The 25,702-nt window shown below is 44.7% G+C and overlaps 1 protein-coding gene across 2 annotated transcripts in view; it reads left to right on the top strand.

The window, feature by feature from the left end:
• The window catches only part of LOC113031810 (atrial natriuretic peptide receptor 1-like), a 59,473-nt gene extending 46,722 nt beyond the window's left edge, over window positions 1-12,751 (top strand). For both annotated transcript variants that reach the window (XM_026184244.1, XM_026184245.1), the window contains 11 exons: window positions 186-290; window positions 406-477; window positions 790-952; window positions 1,080-1,235; window positions 2,220-2,388; window positions 3,748-3,894; window positions 8,222-8,345; window positions 9,524-9,592; window positions 9,733-9,907; window positions 11,012-11,110; window positions 11,718-12,751. In XM_026184244.1, the coding sequence (XP_026040029.1) occupies window positions 186-290; window positions 406-477; window positions 790-952; window positions 1,080-1,235; window positions 2,220-2,388; window positions 3,748-3,894; window positions 8,222-8,345; window positions 9,524-9,592; window positions 9,733-9,907; window positions 11,012-11,110; window positions 11,718-11,863 (1,425 nt within the window). In that variant the 3' untranslated portion in view covers window positions 11,864-12,751. The remainder of the gene's footprint in view (window positions 1-185; window positions 291-405; window positions 478-789; window positions 953-1,079; window positions 1,236-2,219; window positions 2,389-3,747; window positions 3,895-8,221; window positions 8,346-9,523; window positions 9,593-9,732; window positions 9,908-11,011; window positions 11,111-11,717) is intronic.
• Window positions 12,752-25,702: the final 12,951 nt, after the last annotated feature.

Below are 25,702 nucleotides of genomic sequence, written 5' to 3'. Positions count from 1 at the left end.
GTTGGACGCACAGAGAGGACTTCCTGAACACTGAAGTGGCCGTCCAATGAGACGACAGCAGTGGCAAACAGTGACGTTTGAGACGCCAGCTTTAGTCTGTTTCCACAGTGGGCGTCACCGAGGGCGGAGTCATGCTCCCCGTGTTTTCCTGTGAATTCAGCCTTTGAATGTTTCCGTCTGTGCAGATGAGAGACGTCCAGAACGAACACCTGACCAGGTTCATTGGAGCGTGCATCGACCCCCCCAACTGCTGCATCGTCACAGAGTACTGCTCCAGAGGCAGTCTGCAGGTACGGCTTTAAGGGTGGGGGTCAGGGTGACGGCGTCACGGCTGCGTCACGGCTGGTGCTGAGGAGATCTCGCCAAGGTCACCGCTGACAGGTTATTGGTTGTTTGTGTGTTCAGGACATCTTGGAGAACGACAGCATCACTCTGGACTGGATGTTTAAATATTCCCTCATTAACGACATCGTAAAGGTACGTTTCCATTTCCTGCAGAGTCTCTGCTTCGTTAAGTTTCTGCTTCCTGGACTGAAGCTCGTTAACGGCAGTTTCAGGGAGTGGAGTCGACGCGATGCATGTGGGACTCATCAAAGCGAAAGTACGAGGAGGAAGCGAGCAGGTTAACGAGGACAGAGGAGTCAAAGTTAGAGAGCTTTGGGGTCCCCGGTGTCTGATTGGATGATGGCAGGACTCAAAGTGAAGACAACAGTAATAAGTTACCTCCAGGTGGCGTTACCTGTGATAACAAACATGGTGTCAGTGCTGTCCTCCTCTCTGTGTCTGCAGGGCATGCTTTTCCTCCACAACAGCGTCATCTTCTCCCACGGTAAACTCAAGTCCTCCAACTGCGTCGTGGATAACCGCTTCGTCCTGAAGATCACCGACTACGGTTTGTCCAGCTTTCGGTCTGAGAGCGACGCAGCTAGTGATGCTCACGCCTACTACGCCCGTGAGTTGCAGCTCTCTGCCGTTAATCTGCTTTTCCTGAAGTCAGGCAGCGATGTTAGCAGCACGCTCCTCTCAAGGTTTCGATCTTAAGCTCAGGTCCTGAGGTCTCTGTTTGTGCCGCCCTGCAGAGAAGCTGTGGATGGCTCCAGAGCTGCTCAGGATGGAGTGTCCTCCTCCTCAGGGAACCCAGAAAGGAGATGTCTACAGCTTCGGCATCATCCTCCAGGAGGTGGCGCTTCGACGAGGAGCCTTCTACCTGGAGGGAGACCCGCTCAGCCCTAAAGGTAGGTAGCTCTGAGGTTCGGGTCATGTGATCGGCGTCGACCTGGTTTCAGATTAAGCCGCGATCCTGCTGGGATGAATCAGAGCAGAGAAGAAGAGGCTGAGCAAACAGCACATCCACGCTGGTTCCTCAGCCGCCTCTCGCTCACAGGTCATTTCTGCGTTCGCTCCAAACCACAGAAAGAGCTTCAAGCTGCACGCCGAGCTCTGCTGCTGCACGCCGAGCTCTGCTGCTGCACGCCGAGCTCTGCTGCTGCACGCCGAGCTCTGCTGCTGCACGCCGAGCTCTGCTGCTGCACGCCGAGCTCTGCTGCTGCACGCCGAGCTCTGCTGCTGCACGCTCACAGAGCAGCTGGGGAGCAGAAGCTGTTTACCTGCTCTCTGCTCAGGTGCGTGCTCTGGCAGCGGCGAGCCTCATCACCGCTAATGACCTGGCCTCTGATTTATTCGCACGGAGCACACTGGACGTTCCCGTCTCTGCTTTCCGTTCATTAGGACTCGGCGTCTGTGTAGCTGGTCGCCTCCGTCGCTCAGGTACGACCCGCTGTCGCCATGGGAACCTGCGTCATGCTGACAGGTTTGCTAACAGCACAAGTCTGAAAGGGATTTTATGTTATTTATAAGGAAGTCAAATAAAGTGTTACACCATAAACCGTCGCTGGGATCATCGTCAGCTGTTCTGTTTGTCTCGTACGGACGCTCGTGGTCACTTGTTTTACTGCACAGTCTGCTTTCAGTCACAGATCAAATCCAGTTAAATGTGTTACTTTAAGGTTGCGTTCATGAAATGTGCTCAACACATTTCATGAAACATGTTTTTAACTCTGCTGACATTTTTACAGAGACTGTGCTGCTCATCCTCGAGCGGCTCGAGGCTCCGAGCAGAGGATAACGTGTGCACCAACACCAGCGCTCCACCTGAAATCACCAATGAGCTGGTAGTTTAAGGTTCACGTCGCTGAACGTGCTGAACTGTTTCTGTGCAGAGATCGTGGACCGCGTGATTCTGGGGGAGTGGCCCTGCCTAAGGCCGACCATCGACTCGCAGAGTGACCGCCCCGAGCTGGGTCAGCTGATGGAGCGCTGCTGGGCCGAAGAGCCGACGGAGAGACCCGAGTTCAACCAGATCCGAGTGCTGCTGCGCAAACAGAACAAGTAAGACCTGAAACCGCGAGCAGAGCAGTGCATCAGTGACATCCTGTGGCCACACAGGGAACAACACCCAAAACTGCATTTGTGTGTTTACAGAGTGAAACATCTCCATCTGAAAGACCTGGATGGCCGCTAACTTTCTGCTTCTTAATTCAGATCAAACTGAGGTTATTGTACTCGGCCCTGAAAAGCTTAGAAATATGGTATCTAACCAGATTCTTACTCTGGATGGCATTACCTTGGCCTCCAATAACACTATGAGGAACCTTGGAGTCATGTTTGACCAGGACATGTCCTTCAACGCTCATATTAAACAACTATGTAAGACTGCTTTCTTCCATTTGTGCAACATCTCTAAAGTTAGAAATATCCTGTCTCAGAGTGACGCTGAAAAACTAGTTCATGCATTTATTACTTCCAGGCTGGACGACTGTAATTCATTATTATCAGGAAGTCCTAAAAACTCCCTGAAAAGCCTTCAGCTAATCCAAAATGCTGCAGCAAGAGTCCTGACAGGGACTAGAAAGAGAGAGCAGATTTCTCCTGTTTTGGCTTCCTGTTAAATCCAGAATTCAAAATCCTGCTCCTCACATACAAGGTCTTAAATAATCAGGCCCCATCTTATCTTAATGACCTTGTAGTACCATATCACCCTATTAGAGCACTTCGCTCTCGCTCTGCAGGCCTACTTGTTGTTCCTAGAGTATTTAAAAGTAGAATGGGAGGCAGAGCCTTCAGTTTTCAGGCCCCTCTTCTGTGGAACCAGCTTCCAGTTTGGATTCAGGAGACAGACACTATCTCTACTTTCAAGATTAGGCTTCAAACTTTCCTTTTTGCTAAAGCATATAGTTAGGGCTGGACCAGGTGACCCTGAATCCTCCCTTAGTTATGCTGCAATAGACATAGGCTGCCGGGGATTCCCATGATGCATTGAGTTTTTCCTTTCCAGTCACCTTTCTCACTCACTATGTATTAACAGACCTCTCTGCATTGAATCATATCTGTTATTAATCTCTGTCTCTCTTCCACAGCATGTCTTTATCCTGTCTTCCTTCTCTCACCCCAACCAATCACAGCAGATGGCCCCGCCCCTCCCTGAGCCTGGTTCTGCCGGAGGTTTCTTCCTGTTAAAAGGGAGTTTTTCCTTCCCACTGTCGCCAAAGTGCTGCTCATAGGGGGTCATATGATTGTTGGGTTTTTCTCTGTATGTATTATTGCAGGGTCGACCTTACAGTATAAATCGCCTCAATGCGTCTGTTGTTGTGATTTGGCACTGTGTAAATAAAACTAAACTGATAGTAAAGTGGACACGAGCCCACGCTTGGTTTTTGCCCACCCAGAACACCATGTGTGTGTTTTCAGGGAGTCACGGACCAACATCCTGGACAACCTCCTGTCCCGGATGGAGCAGTACGCCAACAACCTGGAGGAGCTGGTGGAGGAGCGAACGCAGGCGTACCACGAGGAGAAACGCAAGGCCGAAGCCCTGCTGTACCAGATACTACCACAGTCAGTACTGCAATTACTGCACACAGTGCGGCTCTACAGTAAACATACCCTCCTCCTCCTCAGGTGCACCTTTGGACATCTTCCTCACAGCTGGGTTCTGAGCATGTGCAGTTGTGCGTGTGATGTATGGGCCGCTCGTCTATGGCGTTATTTTTGTGTGTCTATTCTGAGAGCACGTAAATAAAATGTTTGCAAGTACAAATGTTGCATTTTGAGGAGAAAATTATTTTGCGCGAAGCAAACTCATCGCCGCATGCAGGAAATGTGTTTCAGTGTTTGCTAATGTCCATAAACACACAGTAACAGCCGCTCTGTGTGCTCACAGACGTCTGCAGACCTGCTCTCAACATCTCTGCACGCTCAACTCTCTGTACAGCGTTACAAATGTGCCACAAAACCAGCCAATCACAGACTTGGATGCAAAAATTCTGATTGGCTGTTTTGGTCTCCAATCAGCTCGACAGCTACTGCGTTCCAGAAACACGGTCCAGAGTGTAGCCAAACCCCTTTGCAGTTAGTATGTTTAATTATTTGTTTTTAAATATAGACTTTTTAAAGAGCATTGTTGGTTTTAAGCTAGTTTGAACCAAACCGCTCTGCTGGATCTGGCTAGTAGCTGGTGAGCTCGTGTGTGTGACAGCAAACACTGAAACACATTTCTTGCACGCAGCAATTATTTTTCTTCTCATAAAATTATTTTCTTCTCAAAATGCAACATTTGTCCTTGCAAATTTTTTTACACCAAAATAACAGCATACTCCTCCTGCCGTGTACTTTGGAGGGTCTGCTGGGTGGAGGCACAGCTGGTTGGTGTAAACAGAAAGAGGCGTTCCCCTCTTCTACTGCCCAGCTGTGCACAGGTGTGACCTGTAGTCCCGCTCACACACCTGCGCCTCGATGCTCGAGCCTATCAGATATTTGTCTGAATGCTGGACGCAGCGCTCTTCGGCTGTGGTGACCCTCGATGTGAAGGCGGGGTCGATTTAAACATGGCGATGGTCTTGGTGTGAGTTTGAGGTCTGTGGCGACTAGAACTGATAATAACTTAAAGATTATTGATATCATTATTGATTATTGACCGTTGTATTGAGTCTCGCTGGGTTCTCATTGGCTCAGTGTTGCAGTCGTTACTCAAAAAAAGTCATCATTACACAGAATAAAAAAGTAATGCAGTATGTTACTTAATTACTCCCAGGAGAAAGTATTTGGTTTGAATACTCGTTACATTACTTGGCTGTTACAAAATAAACTGAGTCACAGTCGCACACACCAACACAGATCCTGAAGAGACTTTAAAGCGGTTGTCATGGTGATTCTATAAACATTGGCAGGTAGACACAGAGGCTGCAGCCTCACCTCTTTGTTTCCTGTTCAGGCTCTGGCTGCTGGGCTCAGGTCTGCATACGCGCTGCTCGTCTCTCGGGGTTTTTGGCTAGCTTAGCGTTAGCATGCCGTCTGCGCTTGCAGGCAGTCGTGTTAGCGGCCTGGATGGATCTTCCGCTTCACTATTACGCTGTCGTCCTTAGTAATGTCTGTATCCACGCTGCACGCTGCGCAGCTCTTTTCCTCTAGCACACGAGCTGATGTCAGCTGATTGTAGCTGGAGTGCAAGAACTGAAAAGCAGGTAGACCAATAATTCCAAGGAACTGGACTACTGGGAACCAGTTCTGGATTCTTGTCCTATAGTGTTGACATCAAAGTAAGCTTTGTTGTCATCTCTGCTATATACAGTTCAGTACAGAGGCGGAGCCAGACATTTGAAACACCCGGGGCTTAGCCCTAAAGGGTAGTATGCATGTGGGATTTTTTTTTTTTTTTGAGGGGGGGGGGGGGGGGGTGTAGAAATGACTGAAAGATTAATTGGCTCTGTTTTGAGTTTTGTTCAAAAAAGAATGACTTCATAGAGGGAAAAATATATATCACACATGCAGGACACCTTAAACTAGTTTTTTAATTGAGCAGCAAGACAGAACGAAGTCGGGGCTGCATCAAGACACGAGGACTAAACCCCAATTCAACCAGACCCAGAACTGATCCGGAATTAAAACAGGACTACAACAGTTCAAAATCAGGACTACTGAGGACTTAACCAAGACAGAACCACAATCAGAACTAGATGATAGCAGCACTAAAAATCATCATAGACCTGCACTACACTTATTTATTTAATTCTACCAAAGTACAATATTTAGACTGAGAAAAGTTTATATAATTATTTAGCCTTGTTGTGCAAACAAGCCTGCAGAACTTAATAAATATAGAATTTGAAAAATAGCAAACCTAAAAAGAAACACTAGGTACGAGATACATGAGGACCTGTGATACGGTGATACTTTTAGTAAGCAACCATTTGACTAACATGTGAGTCTCACCTGCTCTTGTTCATCTCTGTTCTGTCCTCATTCTCCATCTCAATCTCTGCTCCTCTCTCTCCCTCTTTGTGCTGACAATCATCAAATATACAGTTATACAGATATTTACAAACTCTTCAGATCAAAACACTTTTTTAATTGTAACATCAAATCAGACTAAATGTTTATTTTTTTAGATTGATAAATATAAAAAACATATTTGTTAACTTTCAGAGTAAAGAGAGAAACTATCTGTGTTTCTTAATTGTAAATGGCACCAAATTGTATTCAAACTGAGCCACACTTATGGAGCTCCACAGTTCTGTTCCTGGTGTTTTGTTGACATCTCCTGATGTTCCCATGTCACAGAAACAGGCTCTGTGTTTTGTCTTATATGCATCCACAGCTGTGCCACCAGTTTACTCACATGGACTCTACGAACCAATCAGAAGCTTCTTCAGCTCAGAATGGAATCGTCTGGAGTTTCTTATTAATTAACAATAAACTTAGTGTACATGTACTCCTAAATTTGATGAAAGTGATAAAAAATAGAAGCTCTGTCTCTCTTTATTGTGACATTTAACTAATTCAAAAGATATTTCAATATTTATCTAAAACAAAAGTTTACTCTAAATTGATGTTGTGCAGTAAAAATGTTTTATGTTTTCTCCCTAAAGTGTAAATATCTGGTTACAAATGTGAATATCCTGCTGTGTACTGAAATCCCTCTTGTTTTGCATAGAAATATACTGAACAACATACAAAGCATAATATATAAAATAACATTTACCTGAGTTTTTTCTTTGAAAGAAGCCTCTAATGTCCATTCTTATGTTTCAGTACATAACTGAAACCGATTTAGTCGGGGAGGGTAAGAACTGAAAATATGAAATAAACACACGTAAGCTAAGACTCTCTAAAAAATAGCATTTGTTCGGCTTTTCATTTCGCCATTTGTTGATTCACTTGAAGAGCAAGTAACGTAATATTGGTCAAGTGATCAGTTTGATATCAATCTTTCGTGATGCACCGTCACATTTACATTATTTGTACGGTACGAATGATTTGCTTTGGTACCTGCTCAAACTTAAGCTCTCCTTAGTATGGCTGGCTCCGTCTCTCCAACAGCGCACTCACGGGCAGCAGCTGCCCCGCCCCCTCGCTCAGTCGCTTAGTGCCTGAGCTTGGATCATACCAATATCAGGGGGGGATTCACGCACAGTCGTAAATTCCCACAGTGTGCACTATGTGCTTCGAATATTGTTTTATACAGTTGTCAGCCAGGCATCTAACTATGAAAAAAATTACACTCCAAAATACCCCGGGCTTCTGACAAAACAACCCGGGCTTAAGCCCCGTAAGCCCCCCCCACGCTCCGCCCCTGGTTCAGTATATAGAGAGACAGATGACGAGGCTCCAGTTCCAACAACAATAAATACAGGAAGAGTAAGAATAAATATACACTTTGAGGTAAAAAGGGTTAATAAATGTAACGTTTACAATTTATAAAATGAGATTTAAAGTGACTTTGAAGTGGTTTAAAATAACCAACGCAGCAGTTTTACAGTATAAATGATTTAAAGTGACCAACATGAGCAGGACTGTCCACAGAGCAGCGTCTGTGTTTACAAAGGCAGCGATGTGTGAAGTCCAGTAGAGTCAGTTACTGGTTTGTGTGGGTGTGTGTGGTGGGGGGAGTGGGGGAGCTGGTAGTGAGGTCAGGAGTCTGATGGTTTGTGGGAAAAAGCTGTCTCGCAGTCTGGAGGATCGGGCCCCGATGCTGCGATAGCGTCTGCCGATGGGAGGAAAAGAGTCCGTGTGAGGGGTGTGCACCAAGCGCACATGTCAGACAGGGGCATCCAAGGTTGGATGTCCAGCAGCAGAGGTGGTGAAGGTCCCGAGGTGCACACGGACATTTTTTATGGGCGGAGCCCCCTGCTCACACACTCATGGCGCCGTATTGTCTCTCTGTCAGTTCGGTGGCCGAGCAGCTGAAGCGTGGAGAGACGGTTCAGGCTGAAGCCTTCGACTCGGTCACCATCTACTTCAGTGACATCGTGGGCTTCACCACCATCTCCGCAGAGAGCACGCCGATGGAGGTGAGACGAGTTTACCTGAGTACTTCAGTACTTCTCACACAGCTTCCAGGTCCAAAGACACAAACACAGAAAGCCAGACGGAGAGTAGCACCGGACACCTGATCCTCCCAAATCCGAGCTTGGACTCTGAAATCGGCTCTGCGTCCTGTCACGCCGTCAGGGCTGCGTGTGACTGACGTGTCAAACGCCTGCAGCGTAGTGCAGGTGTCTTATCAGACACGCTGGTGTTTCTGCTGCAGGTTCAGACGCTGCATGCTTGCCACCATGTTAGCACGCGGGCTGAGGGCGGCTGGCGAGATCCATATTTCAGAATCACATGCTCAACGTATTTGTGGAGAACAATGGGCTGGTCGAGGGGAGTAAAATCCAGAGGAAACATTTTTGAGAGTAAATGAAATGAGAAACTTTATCGATACTGCGGCTTCCTCCCACGTGCAGGCAGTGGGGTTAGGTTAATTGGTCGTTCTAAATTGTCCATAGGTGTGAATGGTTGTCTGTGTGTTAGCCCTGCCACAGACTGGCGACCTGTGCAGGGTGTGCCCCGCCTCTCGCCCTAAGACACCTGGGACAGGCTCTAGCCCACTGTGACCCTGATAAGAACGGATGGATAAAAGGTGGAAATAGATTCTCATATTTGTACTGCAGGGATCAGTAACTCATGAGGCAGCACGATTAACGATGTCCCAGCAGACGGGGCGTCCTCGGCTGGCCGGACGCCGCTGCATACATTTACGGATTTAATCTAGAAAATTCTCCCTCACCTGTCCTTGTAAGGGTTTTTGGATAGCGACTAAGAGTATGATTTGGAATTAAAAAGGAATTTCAGTGCATTTTATTTGAAATTACAATCTAATTATATTTACCTACAAATACACACTGGGATAAGGAGGAAACCAGTCAGAAATAATTATACTGGAAGTTTAAGTAACCTGTAAGTCGTCTCAGGCAGGGCTTCATGCAGATCAATGTAATGAATATTAAATAAAGTGCTTTGATGTACAAACCTGACACCACGTGTCAGTGTTCCTGTAAGTATAAATCTATAATCACGCTGTTGTATCAAATAAAACACACTGAATTATAAAGTGTTAACATGTTCTCTCACACACTGAAAGCCAGCGGCCTGCAGGGGGCGCTCAAACACCGTCCTTCAGTCTGACGTGCTGATGTCTCTGCAGGTGGTGACTCTGCTCAACGACCTCTACACCTGCTTCGACGCCATCATCGACAACTTTGACGTTTACAAGGTAAACGGCTCGTTTCTTTCCTCCGACCTGTTCTCAGGGCAGCTCTGAGCAACAGAGCGCATCGCCATGGAGACCAGCTCACAATAAGGACAACTTTTAGTGCGACTCTAACTGATGTCACGGTGCTGTGGCGCCCCCAGGTGGAGACCATCGGCGACGCCTACATGGTGGTGTCGGGGCTGCCGGTGAGGAACGGGAAGCTGCACGGCCGAGAGATCGCCCGCATGGCGCTCGCCCTGTTGGACGCCGTCAGAGCCTTCAAGATCCGCCATCGACCCGAGCAGCAGCTAAAGCTGAGGATCGGCATTCACAGCGGTGACAACACACACACACAGACTCACACTGACGCACACTGACACACACACACTGACACACTGACACACAGACACACCACACACACAACACACACTGACACACTGACACACACACAGACTCACACTGACGCACACTGACACACACACACTGACACACTGACACACACACAGACTCACACTGACACACACTGACACACACACACTGACACACACACACTGACACACTGACGCACACACACTGACGCACACACACAGACTCACACTGACACACACTGACCACACACACACTGACACACACACACAGACTCACACTGACACACACTGACACACACACACTGACACACACACACTGACACACTGACGCACACACACAGACGCACACACACAGACTCACACTGACACTCTCACACACACACTGACACACACACACACAGACTCACACTGACGCACACACTGACGCACACACTGACACACACACTGACACACACACTGACGCACACAGACTCACACTGACACACACACACTGACACACACACACTGACACTCTCACACACACACTGACACACACACGCACAGACTCACACAGACACACACACACACACAGACTCACACTGACACTCTCACACACACACTGACACACACACACTGACACTCTCACACACACACTGACACACACACGCACAGACTCACACAGACACACACACACACACACAGACTCACACTGACACTCTCACACACACACTGACACACACACACACACAGACTCACACTGACGCACACACTGACGCACACAGACTCACACTGACACACACAGACACACACTGACACACACACACTGACACACACAGACACACACTGACACACACAGACTCACACTGACGCACACTGACACACACAGACACACACACACTGACACACACTGACACACACACAGACTGACACACACACAGACTCACACAGACACACACACAGACTCACACAGACACACACACAGACTCACACACACACACACAGACTGTCACACAGACACACACACACACTGACACACACACACACAGACTCACACTGACACACACACGTGGTGACTGCCCCGTGTCCTCGGCAGGTCCCGTGTGTGCGGGCGTGGTTGGTCTGAAGATGCCTCGGTACTGCCTGTTTGGCGACACCGTCAACACGTCATCACGTATGGAGTCCACTGGCGAAGGTACGTGCACAAAAACAGGTCACGTGACCTGACGCTGCAGTTTCAGCCTGAAACCTCTGAACTGTAACTAAGTACTCGAGTACTAATCCAGAGGGAACATTGAACTTTGACCTCTGCATTCTTCAGGTGTTCACACGGAAAATAAATGGGTTCAGATCCTCGTGTTAACGATCACACTGAATACACATAGGATGACCAGGTCACGTGACTTGGCGCGATAGATAGACGTGAACGAAGACGTCGCTCTGTGAATGCTGACGCAGCAGCGCCCTCTGCAGGCTGTTGCTTCCCTGTTGACGGGCTTCAGTTTAGTGACTCGGTCTGAGTCAGCTGATACTGCAGTTTGTGCTCCATGAACAGTTTCTCTGTTACACGTGTAACAGCTGAGCTTCATTAACAGGAAGCAGATTTATTAAAGCCCCTTCAGAATAAAGTAATGTTCTTTAAATAAACAGCAGATTAGATTTTTGCAGGTTGGACTGAAAAACCTAAAGCAGCATTTTTATTCCTGCTGCTGTTGCCAAACATGACGTGTGTGTGTGTGTGTGTGTGTGTGTGTGTGTGTGTGTGTGTGTGTGTGTGTGTGTGTGTGTGTGTGTGTGTGTAGCGCTGAAGATCCACGTGTCGGCGGCGACTCGAGACGTTCTGCTAGAGTTCAACTGCTTTCAGCTGGAGCTCCGAGGGGAAATCGACATCAAGGGCAAAGGGAAGATGACCACCTATTGGCTGCTGGGAGAGAGCGACAGCCAATGACAAAGCACTGTCAACAGGAGGACGACAGGAGAGGATGGATAAACGAGGAAAGGAACTGAGGAGTGAATAAGGGGTAACACCGCTACAGATGAGGGGACGAGGAAAGGACAGAAGGGAGCACAGCTTGAAGGAAAGGAGGACTCACTCGAGCGCTCCCCGCCTCCTTGCTGCTTCTCATCTCCGAGCAGAAGGACTTTGGATGGATTGGGACTGTCGGACGGGAGGAAGTGACACGGGAACGGAGGGACACGCGGACCCGGACTCTCCTCACACTCGGATCAAAAGTGTCCTGCTTTCCGGTCCTGGAAAAAGAGTTTTTCGCCGTCGTCCCGCTGGTACTCCGAGCAGTTTGTCTCTCCACGCTGACGTTCACCATGCTGCCTCTTCTTCACTTTTATGTGGCCCTGCATTCATCATCTTCATTTCCTGTCCCTGCTGTCACTGGAGGAGGGGCACCTGGACAGGGCGCCGCCCTGCTAAGATGGTGAGGCTAAGGCTAGCCAGCAGGTTTGAACCTGGAACCTCGTTGCTGTGAGTCAGCGGCGCTAACCATTAACGTGGGGTGTAATCTGAGCTCAGTACTGCCCCCTGAGGCCAGACACAGGAAGCACCCACACCACAGCAGAGAGACGCTGTTTGTCCTGCCTGAGAAGCAAACACAGCTTCTGTGGGAGGAACATCTGTGCTGTAGCCCCTCCCACAACCTCTGACGTCAGCGGCTGCGGCTTTGAGCACGTTTATTTGGTGGAGCCGCACATTTAAGATGACCTCCTCACAGTGAGGGTGAGACGCTGAGTTTGGGGACTGTTCTTCAATAAGCAACCAGATCAGCGTACGTCAGAGGTGTGGACTCGAGTCACATGACTTGGACTCGAGTCAGACTCGAGTCATTAATTTTATGACTTTAGACTTGACTTGAAAAAATGTTCTAAGACTTGTGACTTGACTTGGACTTTTACACCAATGACCTGGGACTTGAATTGGACTTTAACCGGTTTACTTGAAAAGACTTGATATTTTACCCCAAATATAAAATTTAACATGCATATTATATAGAGATTGAAAATGTGACGTCATTCACGGGTAGAACCGCAAAGGATTCTGGGAACTCGTGGCAAGCGGTACTAGCGCACACAGGCTTTCAATTGAAATCAGTCACACAGCGATAAAAAAGAAACAAAAAATGTCAAGAAGCTGTTGTATTATTAACTGCAATAGCCGGTCGCATGACAGCCACGGGAAGCCGACGGGTAAAGAGATCGGTTGTTATCGGATTACGTCGTTGAAGAGAAATTGTTCGAGCCATGTTTCCGAAGTAACAAACAGGCGACTGGATTGCAGCCATTCAAAGACCAAATATAACGTCCCAGAACCCTCCAGCTCACAGGTTAGTCTGCTCCAAGCATTCCCACAAAGGTCAGTCTGCTGTTGTAGTTAATACGTCATTTTTCTTAACATAATTGGTGATATAGGTTACAAGCAAGTCTGGTGCTGAACAGAAATTGTCGCGCTATGCTCCTTTATTTATTGTGCATAAATAGTGAATTGTCCTGACACAATATTGTGTTTCGCTTCTGTTATTATGGTACATTGACAAAAACATATACTTTTATTCACAGGATAAAACAGGTTTTTTGTATCACTAATTGCCCAGTACGATTACAGCATACAATATTATTGTCACTGCTACATTTCTGTGATGCTACCAGAAATTATTTCCACTGCTAATTAATTACCGTTGAGCTCAAAGGTCCTATTAATAAACGGTTAAGGAATGTGTATTTATGACGACGATTTGTGAGACTGGTAAACTTATGATACGTACGATGGTCTTTACTTTCTACACGGTGCATTTCAAGGTCCTGCACCCATCCGTCGGTAAACTGTACCTGGGCTTGTTGCAGTGACCTGAAGTTACTAAACTTCATGAGTGTATGCACTCACTCCAAGAACCGTATGATTATAAATATGCTACGATGAGATAGCTGACTTCATCTAACTAGCAAATGTTGTCCAGGCTACGTTGGTGATGCAGTTTTTTTTAATGTGTATGATATTTTTGTCATGCGATTTTAAAGCTGGTCCTACAACCGCATCCAAGAATAACATGCAGCTTATCTCAGAACTGTCGGTGAAAATTATTCTTGGAGCTAGGTTTAATTGAGCTGCATTTTAAAGAGGTGCAATTTCACAATTTGTGTATATTTTCTAAGTTCACTATTTTGTCATGTGTTGAGAAAAACACAGATTTTAAAATTACATGGTCTAATATTTACATTTAGCATAACTGCAACATTATTTTTTCGTTTTTTTTTTAAAGACTCGAAAGGACTTGAAATTCAAAATTTCAGACTTGTGACTTGACTCGGACTTGCCTGACATTACTTGAGACTTGACTTGAGACTTGAGGATAAAGACTTGAGACTTACTTGAGACTTGCAAAACAATGACTTGGTCCCACCTCTGGCGTACGTCACCTCGCAACGATCAAAGAATCAACATGGAAACCGCGCTGCTGTTTCAGAGCCCGAGAGGAACAAAAGACTGCAGAGCTGCAACGTGTCCGAGCACACCGTCGTCTTCTGCAGCTGCTCTACAGCAAACGCACATCTGTGAGGCGCCGGCACAAACAGCTGGAGAACATCAGAGACTTTCACCAATCAGTGTTGAATGGATCATTGTAACATCTGCACATGTTTCAGATCATTTAAAGTCATTTATATTCTGCTTATTGAAACTAGATCAACGTATTTTAATCCCACCATCGTCTGAATAAAAGCCTCGAGCTGTGTGTGGTGTGGTTAACTTTGATGTCTGAGAAATTCAAGTGAAAAAATGAAATCATCTCAAATTAAACTTTGCTTCCTCGCTAATGCTAATGCTAGCTGTGTTTCCACAGGAAGTGCAGATTGTAGCTGACGTCAGAGGACACTCGCACACTTTCACCAGTTTACAGTCAAACACCTCCAGTTTAGGTCCCGCCTCTCAGCTGGGATGGACCCGTCCATACAGTGGACACAGCTACAGAGATAAGCACAGCTTTCGATGACAGCAGGCGACTGCGGGCACAAGATGGCGGTAATGTGAAGGCCGGATCAGACGAGTGACGGCGCTGTCTTTGTGCTCACCGCGTTGCTTGTGACGTGACGACTTTCACATCACATTCTGGGTCACAGTCTTTCGCCCGCCATGCAGTGGCGAGTCTAGAAAATTTTTGTTGGGGGGGCCAGGTAGGGGCACAGATTTGGAGAAGGGTGGCAGATAATGTTTAAAAAAAATTCTACCAACCGTTAACCATAATTCAATAATCCTATAAACCTAATAACCAAATGCGCTTTTAACTCTTATTAGAATGAGATTTTAACCACTACGGTGCAAAGTTTTTAGATACTGCGTTGATAAAGTACAAGAGATACAATCAGTGCTTTGTCAGTGTTTACTCAGCATTCAAGGACAGCAATATTTGCATAGTATTTTTACTGACATGTAGTGCACATATGTTTTGAGCAAAAACATTTTTGAATATTAAAATACGAACATTTGTAACAAACAATTGACAAATTAGCCAATGCAAAACTTTCTCTGCCTGTTAAAAAAAGAAGATAATCTTCTCACAAACTGGTGTTTGATTTTGAAACAGGAAAAAAGTGGAGAAACAACTGAAAAGACTAACATTTGAATAAAACCTGAAATCAGGTAAATACTTTCTATGCTGCCTTATAGTAAACTTTGGTAATATTGATCAAGAACAACACTGGCTGATGAAATCCAGTCAGCTGGCATGATGACACTGCCAGTATTAACCTGCAGGGCTGGACTGGGACAGAAAATTGGGCATTTTCACTACAGACCAGCCCCCCAGGTATTAAAGCCATAAAGACTTTGAATGAAAACAAATGCTGTTGTGACAGTGATGTACACTCTCTTGTTGGTATATGTATGATTTCTAGGGATGGGTATCGAAACCCGGTTCTTGTTGAGAACCGGTTCCCACTGTTTCAGTTCCTTGGAATTGTTTGCCATTTTTGCAAACGATTCTCTTATCGATTCCAGTCGCCCCGAATGACGTCACCACGTTGCGGAGCGTCATTTACCTGGCAGGAAACACAGCAGCTCAAAAGCTCGGTTATACTTTACGAGAACGGATGACAACAGGGCAACTTGCAATACTTGCAAAGTAGAGATTTCATTTACGGGAGGAAACACTACGAATATGCAAAAAACACGTGATGACCTTAAATGAATGTCGTGTTTTTAATTCCACTCCGGACTCGTGAATCTCAACCCAGCAGCAGCGGTAACGTTTGCACGTCCTCTCCCGTTAATGCGGCAGGTAAATAATCAACTAACATATTATGTTAGCGCGATCTGCCTTATTACAAACCTGCCATTACTGTGCATTTAGTGACCATGATGAGAGAGACAGAGTCTGGCTCAGATGCTGCCAGTTCTCGCTGCAGTCTGCCGGTAGCGTCTCCTTTCAGGCAGGATAGACGAACGTCACCGAGCAGAGACTCAGTTTGTGGTCAAAGGCTTGCACCCGTTTGCCACAGCAGATGATTTTCAGTAAGTGAATGTGTTTAATTGTAGGCAGGGACATTACTGGATATTCTTGTGTAATTGCTACAGAATAATTTATGTTATACTTTGTTATTGCTACAGAAGAATATTTATTTTATTATTTTACATTTACAATGTTTTTTCCTGGGGACCCTGTGACACCCCATTGAAGAGCCGCAGGCTGGATCTCTTAAGATCTCACTGCTGGGTTTGTAAGGCCATGTTACTCCTAAATTTCTACCTTGTTCAAAGAGAAGATATAAAACAAAGTTCTGAGCTAATCGACCTTAGTGTTCTCCTTTTTTAAAAAGAATCGATAAGAGAATCGAAAATAGAATCGAATCGTGAAAATCTTATCAATACCCATCCCTAATGATTTCTATACATTTTACGTCAGATAAAAACTTTGGTTGTAAGATTTAGATAATTATTTAATAAAAGCGAGATATTTGAATTGAGAATAAGAAAGAAAAGTATTTCTTTGTGCCCTACCTTTCCCTGTTAATGCCCTACATGGCCCCCTGGCAAAACTTTCCTAGATCCACCCCTGCACAGTTACCAGCTGTCAGCTACATAAAAAAGGATCCTGATCATTGATCAGTTTCATGATTGAAGTAGCAACAGGAGAGGCAGGGGAGAGAATGAGAGAAGAAGAGGCAGCTGTGCAGCGTAACGACAGAATAAATCCCGCTTTGTGTCTTTTTTTCATTATAGCGAAAGTCCGGGACAAACTGTTCCTTCTCAGATCAATACGAAACGTGTAATATTTTCTCTGAATGAGGGACCATTCCATTTTTTTAAAGAGCCGTTGGCAACTCTACTAACCTTATGAATAAAATAAAGTTCACTGTCAGTAACATCATAGCACCACCCAGCTGTATAAAAACTCCGTCAAGCTGGCTAGAACGCAGTACGAAAAAGCACAACGAAAATAAACTCCACCTAAACTTGGTTTATATTTGACCAGATAGACTGCAGGTCATAACTTCTTACCTGAAGCTCAGTTCACCTGATACTCGGACTGGTGGCTGCTTCGGGGCTCTCCTCCTGCCTCACCTTCCCTCATCCACCTGTTGGCCTCTGTGGAAGCCCCGTCATAGCCACCACCAAACAACGGAGTTATTTCTACACATCGACCTGCATCTGGCCAATCCACCACCTCTCATTGTTCATGCCGTTACAAAAAAAATAAAAAATAAGTCACCGGGCACATGCCGGTATGCCCGATGGCCAGTCCAGCTATGTTAACATGCAACCAAATCTGCAGCTCCATACAGCAATGTTACGACTTAGATTATATCTTATAACTCATAACTCTTATGTTAGCTGCCCTCAGTAGCATACTGTCTGAAATATTCCACAGCTGCAATAATTCTTTAAGTGTTATTTTTTCCTTGGTATTCTAATTTCACCGAAGTTTACTAAACTCAACAAACTTAATATTACTTACCGGGACATTTATTCTGTCCTCATTTTCTTTCACCGAAAAATTGTTTCCTGTAGTGCCATCTTTCTTGCTTGGCTCTCCTACCTTTGCTAACGTGATGCTCATAGCGCAGAAGCCGGTGCTGCATTCACTTACACTCGGATATCTGAGCTTTACCGTGAAAACATAATCGAATATTTGATTGAATTTTATTGTTTTGCCTTTGGGGTGGCCAGTCTGGTTGGGGGGGTGGCCTGTGCCCCCCCCAGGCCACCCCGCTGGACACGCCACTGCCGCCATGGCGGTTTTGGCGTGGCCGTTGCAGCCGGGTTGAAGACGTGAGCGTGCGGTCTCCTGACACACGGAGGGAAAACTCGAGTTTGTGGAAAAAATCTCGGCTTCTGCTCCCACTCAGGCTTCCTGCGCTTTAACAGTGGGTAGAAATGTCAGCGTTTGAACACGTCTGTTTGTACAGTGTCCTGGTGGGACACCATGCATCACATTTATCTGTTTGAGCAGAATTTTCTCATTGTAAATATGTTTAAACTGTGTACATTAAACCTTTTTAGGTATTACTGATCAGTGAGTCAGACCCACTGAGACCGACCAGTCTTACGTTACATCTTAAAAACACGTTTAAAGATGGTAACCTGACAAACCTTCAGGGAAAGTGATGTAAAGACACTCTTGTTCATCGTCCTCGGGCCTGATTTAAGCCAATGTTCTGCACTGTGGTGAGCAGACGACAGCTGAGGTTCACCGAAGCTTCACTCCAGACGATCGGAGCTCAGGTCCAGGGTCGGACTTCAGTCCGGAGGACAAAAAAACACAGCCTTTCTCTGTGATGCTGCAGAACGACAGCGTGGAAACATTGAGCTCGTCTATTTTTGATGTTCTTCACTCTCAGCAGCATTCTTTGGTACCTGACAATCTCAAGTTCACATTTCCAAGTCCCTCAATGGCGTTGTCCCTCAGATCACTGAAGCATCCCTGAGGGAGACCACATCGCTTCAGCCTGAAGGGACAAGCACGGACGTGATGGATGAACCATAAGGGTGGCTGTGGTCGCTCTGCTTGCCGCTCCAGTAAGGCGCAGGAAGCTGCTGCAATGTTCTCAGTATTCAATCTCGCCACATAAGATTTAGAAAGAGGAAGCCAAAACTGGAAGAAATCGTTCGGCGAATCAGCTCACTGCTAGTTTCAAAGTTTGTTATAATATGAAAAAGTTCAAATAGAAATGTCAAAGATGATTAAAAGTACTGGAGCAAAGCTAAAAAAGGAACTTTAAAAACTTGAATCTGGTATTTTTTTAAAGAAAATTTGGATGAAGAGATCAAAATAATTTTAAATCTTGTCGTCTTTGCTTGAATGTTCCTAAACTGGCTGCAAATGGAACTCGATGATCTTAAAGGTTCTTTAATGAGACCCAGAGAACAGCGGTCACTCAGACATCCGAGCTTAGAAACAGAGTTTTCCTGCCACATGCAGTCTTCTGTTGGGATCACCTCATCTCTGGCACGAAGTGGGAGGAGGCGGGGCTTCTGCACAGCGTCCTTCTGCTACCTAGCAAGGTGAACGAAGTGCTTTAAACTTCTGCACAGGTGCGACGCTGGTACAACGACCTCACACACAAACGTGATTCTCAGTTATTGTGGAAAGATGTCTTCAGGACTACGGCATAAACGCTTCTGTATCTTTAATTAATTTCAATTTTAAATTTCGTATTCACCGATGGTTCTGAACAGAAAAGCCCGACGCCATCAAACGGTCTCCGAATCATAAAGCAGTCAGGACTTCATCTTTCATTAATGATAGATTGCATTTATATAGCGCTTTACAATCCCACTATTCATTCACCCTCACACACTGATGGAGGTAAGCTGCCCCGGGGTAGACTGACAGAAGGCTGGCTGCCACATCGCGCCATCGACCCCTCTGGCCAACACCAGTAGGCGGTAGGACATAACAGACGGAGCTGGGATCGAACCGGCAACCTCCCGGTTACAAGATGAGTTTCCCAACCCCCTGAACCACGGTCGCGTTCATTCTCAACAAAATATTCAAAAAGACACTAAATAGGAGGAAACATCCCCATTTTTTGCTTTGTGTTCAGCTGTGAGAAACATTGTACATTATTTTATGTTATCCTTCAGCTTTTGTTCTTTGTCTTTTTTAACAATCGACCGAACAAGAACAATCTCAGTTTTTCCTTATTAACACGTTAGAATTTGACGTCCTCTCAGAGACGAAGGCTGCCTAACATGTACTTCCAAAGCGTCTCTACGGTAACGCTGTGTGCAGTAAATATGAGATGTTAGCCTTGCACATAAACATAAATGCCAGCAGCTGCCCGCGTACTAACAGGACTGATGATGATGATGAGTGAACAGATGTTGCAGATGTTTCTGCTTCTCCTGCCCCTGTGCAAAGCACACGCTTCATCAAGTCTGTCCCTCACTGATTGGCTGCTGCTGATGGCGTTTCATAAACAGATGGAGTGATTTGCGTTTGTCACAACATGTGTGACCCCGATACTCCCATTCAGGCTTCATTCTGAACACTAATGTCCTGTTGTCACCAGGTGGCGCCACTGAGCTATGATGCAAATTCCTCTCACACATATAGGCTGTGTCCCAATCCAGACCACACCCTTCTCGTACTTCCTAGTACCCGCCGTATGTAGTCTGCGAACTGTGTGTACTACGAAGTAGAGATGGCACGATACCACTTTTTTATGTCCGATACCGATACCGATATCATAAATTTGGATATCTGCCGATACCGATATGAATCCGATATAGTGTTTTTAATCAATAAAACTGTTTTTTAATATCTTGCTGCATTTTGTATAAGTTCATACTCAAGTTTAAAACAACAACTACACTAAAGCTATTCTGTTATACCTGTATGCAAAAAAAAAAAAATTTCATAGTTCAGCAATACTGATCAATCTAATAAACTTAAACCTACACCATCCTCCCTATTCTGGTATTTTTTTTTTTTTTAAGCTTTTTATTTTATTTATTTGAACAACTCACCTGTCCATTACGCATACAGTTTCTTCAGAATAACAGAATACAAAGAGGGTCACAAACTCAAGACAGTGAAATTAGAAAGAAAAAGAAACAAACAAATATATATGTACAAAAATATAGATACATATAGAATAATGATTAGAAAAATAAGATAAAGGAAAACAAAAGGAAAAAAAGGAAACATGCCTGTGGTGTCAAACATTTCCATCGTTCATTTCACTTTTTTTTTCTTCTTGTATGCTCATCTTCATTCAATTCAGTCTGTTTTTTCCCCTTCCGTTGTACGTCAACCATTTTCCCCAGTCCTTCAAAAAGCGTTCTTCCTTTAATTTCAGTTTATATGTAAGGTTCTCCATCTCCATAATGTCCTCCACAATTGCTACCCACTGCTGCTTTCCTGGTGTTTCTGTCTTAAGCCAGTTTTTGGTGATGGCCTTCTTTGCTGCCAAAAGGAGAATCTTAGCCAGGTAACGATCCTTTACATCTACAGTACCTTCCAAGTACCCTAGATACAAAACAAGGCAGGTTCTAGGAATAATATAACCTAATATATCACAGAGAGCTGAGCGAATTTTAACCCAGAAAGTGTGAATTTTTCTGCATTTCCAGAAAATGTGTGTATGGTCTGGTTCATCCCATCCACACAGCCTCCAACATTGTTGTTGTGTATTGGTTTGTTTATTTTTAATCTGAGGTGTAATAAAATAGCAAATTTGATTTTTCCAGATGAATTCTCTCCACCTCAATGAGTGAGTTGTATTCTTATGTTCTTTCCATGTTTCATACCACACCTCAGTGATTTCTTCACTCAGCTCTCTTTCCCATTTTACTTTAACATATACAGTTGATTCCTGTCTTGATTCCATCAAACATTTGTATAGGGTAGACACTGTTTTTGGAATAACACTTTTATATGCCAGTATAATTATTTTTATAATAGGATGGACTTTTGTCTTCTTCTATTTTTATGTTTTTATTAAAGTAATCTCTCGCCTGTAAGTATCTGAAAAAATCCTTGTTTTTTAAGTTGTATTCCCGTTTTAATTCTTCAAAACTTTTAATTTCTCCTTTTTTGATTAATAAACAAATTGCTGTGATTCCCTTTTCATTCCAATTTTTAAAACCAAGATCCAATTTTCCTGGTCTAAATTCTACATCGAAGGCTATCCATTTTAGCAAACCAAGCTCTTTGCCAATCCTGAACTCCCTTACTGTATCATACCATACATTTAATGTAAAGGATATTATCGGGTTCCTATCTTGGTCTTTAGTTACGTATTCAGGGGTCTTTTTCATACCCATGTTTGTTTGGATTGGGACATTGAGTGTGGAGAGCTCCACATCCTTCCAGCGAGCCCCGTAATCATCACTACACCAATATGTTATCTGGCGTATCTGTGCAGCACGAAAATATTCTTTTAAATTAGGAAGCGACATTCCTCCTTTCTCCTTAGTAAGCTGTAAAGTAGTGTATCGTACCCTTGGCCGCTTGCCCTATTCTGGTATTTTAAAGAGTACTTAGCATAAATATTAAGCAACCTAACTAATAGGGTTCCAACTCCCAGCAACAACAAAAATAAATAAATAAAAAATAGGGAACCACCCCTCACGCTCCACCTCATGATGCTTAATCGACGTAATCAACCTTAATTTGATGCAGTGTGAAAAAAATGCACAGAAATCAATTATTTTTCAAGAAATATTAAATAGATTCAACATCTTTCTTCAACAAAATTGCAGACTGCACAGATGGTACCTTCCCAAAGGAAAAAGTACTATAGCTTACTAGGGTATATATATTAGACTTAATAGTTACTATATACAGTAATGGACTTCTATTCATTTTACATCAGATTAAAACTTTGGGTGTCAGATAATTATTTATTAAAAGCTCGACATTTTAAATGAGAATAAGAAAGAAAAGTATGTCTTTGTGCCCCCTTTTCCCTGTTCATGCCCTATCGGCCCCCCTGGCTAAACTTTGTTAGATCCGCCCCTGCACAGTTACCAGCGTCAGCTACGTAGAAAAAGATCCTCGAGTAGAAAGTAATATTAAATAAATTCTAACAACAGCTGATCAAGCTTAAACGTGCTGCTGTTGTTCAGCCGCTGGTTTCCTCTTTCTGGTGCAAAGTGGGCCAAAAACAAACAAGAGAGACGGACTCACGACAGAAAAGCCGATCAGCTGATCATTAAGCAGTTTCATGATTGAAGTAGCAGCCGGAGAGCGAGAGGCAGTCGCTCCATATATCGCTTGTTAAGCTTAACGCAGGAATGCTTTACAAACATTCAGAGATGGACTTACACACTTGCTTTACTTCTCTCGGGGATAACTTTGTCGGAGATGAAATGCCGGGTTGCTAGCGAAGCTCCACATGCTATCCAGACCACCGACAGGTCCCGCATGCCACAGCCGCTCTATCACGTGATGCATACTGCTCCGACGTGCTAACGTTCTGAGGCGAGTTACGGCGTGTTGCAAGTTTTGTGAGGTGTTTTCGTGATATTTAATGGATCGGATTACATTTTTTATTTTTCTCCGATATCCGATCCAGTAATTTAGGTCAGTATCGGACCGATACCGATACGTAATATCGGATCAGTCCATCTCTACTACGAAGTAGGAGAAGTGAGAGGCTGGTGAAACGGGACGGTCTGGCCTCCGTCGTGCTGCTGAGGTTGCCTAGCAACCATGATACTAACTACGAGAAACGTTTCATACAGCTTTGTGTGACAGAAATGGAGAAAAATGTTTTTTAAATTTTTTATGACATCACTTTGATTAGTTGAGTATCTGAGGCAGCAATATAACACAGCTCACATTAACAGTGCAGTGAATCCTGCTTGTGCCGTGATGTTCAGGACTGCAAACCAAGCAGCATCACTGACTTTCAGCTTGTTAGATTAGATTAGATAAAACTTTATTAATCCCTCGGGTGGGTTCCTCTGGGAAATTCGATTTCCAAAAAAAGCACAGCACCGACAGAAGTTACAGAGTTATACACACACACACACATATATATATATAAATACAGAGACAATATAAATAAAATATACGAAGGGGATGAATAGAATAAATAGGAATAAAAATAAAAATACAAGTGAATTGCACATTTCAAGTATTGAGTCTATTGCACCGTTGACTATTTACAAAAGTATTGCACAAAAAGTATTGCACATTGTTGTGTTTGTGGATATATGACCGACTTTAATTATCCACAAAATCATCACATTCTCTGTCAGATTAAGCTCAGCTATTGAACGGCGCATATTTAAAGGCTTTAAAACCAAGTTAGTACAAACGTCACTAACGTCACAACTGTGCCGACATGTGGCCAACAGTCATGTTTTAATGTTCTTCATTATTAAACATTTGCACATAAATAAGTGACATCATATTCAGTACTTACTTAAAGTTTACTGTTCAGCTGCTCCGCTTCAGGCATCCGCTGTTTTTTCTTTTTTTCGAACAAAATATCCACACCCACCGCCGCGCTATGAAATGTGGGATATATGGGACCACGAAGTGTACACCGGACCACACTTCAAATTTGGGGAAATGAAGGACGCATTTGTCGGCTTCTTAGAATTGGAGAAGTGTCCCAAAGCGTCGGGCTGCATCCTTCGAAGGACCCGGCACACAGACCGCGAAGGCCGGGTCCTTCGAAGACCGAGAAGGCCGGAAGTGCGAGGCTGTGAAATGTGACGTTCTCGCCTTCAGATTAGCGTCACCGCTGTCTCGGTGGAGTTTAATAAATTCGGCCGTCTGCTCTTTCCTATCTAAAATATAACAGGACTCTCGACTGTCTCACACTTTGACGTTTATTCAGCTGTGTGAAAATCCCGGAGGAACCCAACGATGGATTAATAAAGTTTAATTTAATCTAATAACTTTAATCTCATCCAAACCGATTCACTCCGGAACAAATAAAACGCGGAATAAAACAAACAATTACATTTTTAAGTTATTTGAGTGACTTATAACCTGAGTAGCGAAAGACGTCGCTGTGACGTAATCGGTCTACAAATGCGCACTACGAAGCGTGCGGTCGCTGGATTGGGACGCAGCCACAGCATCACCTGTCACCCGACTCCTCTCGTCCTACCACAGCTGCACTCAGGTTGTCCCTTTACCTGCGGTGTGATCTGTGATTCGTTGATGAATGCCGGTGAGCAGCAGGAGCTGTTTGTGTTTCAGTCTAGTAAAAGCTAATAAAATAATCACAGCTGTGAGTGTGGGAACGATCTCCTCGGGATGAGACCCAGAAAGGACCTGAGAGAAAATTAACATGCGTGAATAACTTAAAACATTCAAACCAAACGATGCCGTAATAATGTTTGATGCTCCAGATTTTTACAATCACACGATGGGTGATGTAATCTGTGAGTATTTAGACCACAGCAGGATGCAAACCACAGACTTCTGCAGATGAAGACTGTGTTAGAGGATCAGTGGATCATATTCACAGCTCTGGATACAATTTTTGTATTGAACACTCAGGGTGGGGAACTCCAAGGGCCAGTATCCTGCAGGTTCTAGATCTCACCCTGGGTCAGCACACCTGAATCACATGATTAGTCCATTACCAGGTCTCTGGAGAACTTCACGACACATCAAGGAGGTTGTTTAGCCATTTAAATCAGCTGTGTTGGGTCAAGGACACGTCTAAAACCTGTGTCCCCTGAGTTGCAGGGACCCCCCCAACCCGCAGATGGCGTGCGTGTAAGCATCCGACTCAGACACACGAGCAGTAAATTTCAACCCTGAGGAGAGGCGGGAACATTTCCTGCACCTGGAGATGCAGAGCTGAACGGCAG

This window comes from Astatotilapia calliptera, chromosome 11 (genome assembly GCF_900246225.1).
Source record: "Astatotilapia calliptera chromosome 11, fAstCal1.2, whole genome shotgun sequence".
Taxonomy (NCBI): domain Eukaryota; kingdom Metazoa; phylum Chordata; class Actinopteri; order Cichliformes; family Cichlidae; genus Astatotilapia; species Astatotilapia calliptera.
The sequence above is the reverse complement of the archived record's forward strand: the minus strand, read 5'-3'. Positions and strand labels throughout refer to the sequence as shown.